This window comes from Nematolebias whitei, chromosome 15, assembly GCF_014905685.2.
Source record: "Nematolebias whitei isolate Nwh7 chromosome 15, NemWhi1, whole genome shotgun sequence".
In the NCBI taxonomy this organism is placed as follows: domain Eukaryota; kingdom Metazoa; phylum Chordata; class Actinopteri; order Cyprinodontiformes; family Rivulidae; genus Nematolebias; species Nematolebias whitei.
Window position 1 is genome coordinate 37358644 of NC_056512.1, and position 2628 is coordinate 37361271.

Sequence of the window (2628 nt, forward strand, 5' to 3'; positions counted from 1 at the left end):
TTGGCACTGTGTGCAGGTGCCAAGTCCTGATGGAAAAGGAAATCTACATCTCCATAAAGTCTCCATAAAAAACAAAATGTTTCAACAAAAGAATCTGTCCAGAGGACCTGACTCCACCTGGTTAGATTCATCTACCTGGATTACTGAGCACCAGAACATCTCAAACTTTTAGTTTCACTTGTGCTTCTCAGCCTTTAAAGTGTATTCCAACCATTTGTTCCAGCTCCAGACTCTGGAAACCCTGAACCATGAGACAAACAGGATATTCACTGACTTTCAGGCTACAGATCCTGAAGCTGTACCCTCTTGCTCCTCTTCAAGTTTTTTTCTGGATCTTCTGCTTCCTCCTGGCTAGCTGGGCCTCTCGCATCTCCTCCAGAGTCCTCTGGGGGTCCATGATGAAGGCCAGGGCCACGGTGGCAGTTCCGTCTCCGTCCTGCCGTGAGAAACACAGGAAGGAGGCCCAGAGGAAGGCGCAGCCACCCATGAAGGCCGTCCGCAGGTGCAGCGGCATCAGGACGAAGTTCAGGAGCTGGACCCAAGAAAGCAGAGAGACGTGATATTTCTGGAGCTGCGTCATCGTCAGATCCAACACTTTGTTTAGAACTAGTTAAGTTTGCACAGGACGCTTAATAAAATACAAATACTTCATGAAAACCTTTAAATATATGTTGCAGATTTAATTTAATTTTTGTTTGTTTGTTTTCCTTCAACTAAAACAAACAACTAAATTAAAATAAACGATCAGAATGATGAGATTTAATATAAAAAAAATCAAATGAAATTAGAGCAGAAATTAAATTATGTCTTCATTTCACATGTTCCATATAATCTGCCAGTCCTGGACTTTTATTCTTTGTTCATTTAGTATTACTTTTTCATTACAAAATAAAGTTTCATGTTTATTAAATGTAACCTGATCGTTTGTTTAGATTCTCAACCGTGTTCAGAGTTTTTATTTATTTAAAGATGACGGCCAGATAATTACCTGCATGAAAGGCCAGTACATGAGTCCAGTCTGAAAACAGAAGAGGACGACGAGGACATGAAGAGGATATGAGGAGGACACAGGGAGGACATAAAGAGGACACACGGAGGACATGAAGAGGACACATTGAGGACATGAGGAGGACACGAGGAGAAAATGAGACACAGTGAGGACATGAGGAGGACACGAGGAGGAAATGAGACACAGTGAGGACATGAGGAGGACACGAGGAGGAAATGAGACACAGTGAGGACATGAGGAGGAAACGGTGAGAACATGAATATGACACAGTAAGAACATAAAGAGGGCACAGTGAGGACACTAGGTGGACATGAAGAAACACAGTGAGGACATGGAGAGGACACAGTGAGGACACGAGGTGAACATGAAGAAACAGTGAGGACATGGAGAGGACATAGTGAGGACACCAGTTGTACATGAAGAAACACAGTGAGGACATGATGAGGACACAGTGAGGACATTAAGAGGACACAGTGAGGACATGAAGTGGACATGATGAGGACACAGGAAGGACATGAAGAGGACACAGTGAGAACATGAAGAGGATACAGTGAGGACATGAGGAGGACACAGTGAGGACATGAAGAGGACACAATGAGGACATGAGGAGGACACAGTGAGGATATGAGGTGGGCATGAAGAGAACACAGTGAGAACATGAAGAGGACACAGTGAGGACACAAGGTGGACATGAAGAAACAGTGAGGACATGAAGAGAAAACAGTGAGGACATGAATAGGACAAAATGAGGACATGACATGAGGTGGACATGAAGAAACACAATGAGAACATGAAGAGGACAGTGAGGAAAGTATTTACAGTATATAACAGTAAACTGCAATGAATTGAATGAATGAATGGCGTTGTTTATTTCCACTGTTGCCATTGTGCTTGTTCAGGATGGGAGACTGCAACAAAGTTAAGATTCAACGAATCTGCTGCTTCCTTAATTAGAGAACTTTACTAAGTGGCTTTTCTATGTATGTGAATGTTCCTGTAAAGTGCCCTGAGACAACCTTGTTGTGATTTGGTGCTAAATAAATAAACTGAATTGAATTGTGGGAATATATTTAGTTTTGTACTAATACTTGGCAGCAGGTCCAGGAGAGAAACCCAGACCTCTGTCTCCCCAGAGACCCTCTCCATCTCCTTCTGGGGGGACCTTAAGGTCTTCCCAGACCAGAGAAGATCCATGAGCCCTCCAGAGAGTTCTTGGTCTTCCCCAGGGCCTCCTACCAGAGGGAGGTGCTCAGAAAACCTCCACAGGGAGGCGTCCTGATCAGATGAACATTCTCAAATGACTCTCTTAGATGCAGTGGAGCAGCAGCTCTACTCTGTGCTCCCCCTGGATGACGGAGCACCTCCTCTCTAAGTCTGAGTCCCCCCCACATGAACCACATCATCTGCATAAAGCAGACATGAAACCGTGAGGTTCCCAAACCAGACCCCCTCCTCTCCACGACTGTGCTAAACTCCACCTTAAGTCTGTCAATAATTCATGACTTCAACTAGTTGATGAGTTTGAAACAGTCATCTGTCTGTCTGTAGTCATCAGTCTGTCTGTAGTCATCAGTCTGTCTACAGTCATCTGTCTGTCTACAGTCATCTGTCTGTAGTCA

The 2628-nt window shown here is 44.2% G+C and overlaps 1 protein-coding gene across 1 annotated transcript in view; it reads right to left on the reverse strand.

The window, feature by feature from the left end:
* Nucleotides 1-316: 316 nt before the first annotated feature.
* Nucleotides 317-2628, reverse strand: part of LOC119421193 (mpv17-like protein) — a 3167-nt gene continuing 855 nt past the window's right edge. Inside the window, 2 exon segments of the mRNA XM_037688576.1 lie at nucleotides 317-532; nucleotides 989-1018. Coding sequence (XP_037544504.1) covers nucleotides 317-532; nucleotides 989-1018 — 246 coding nt within the window.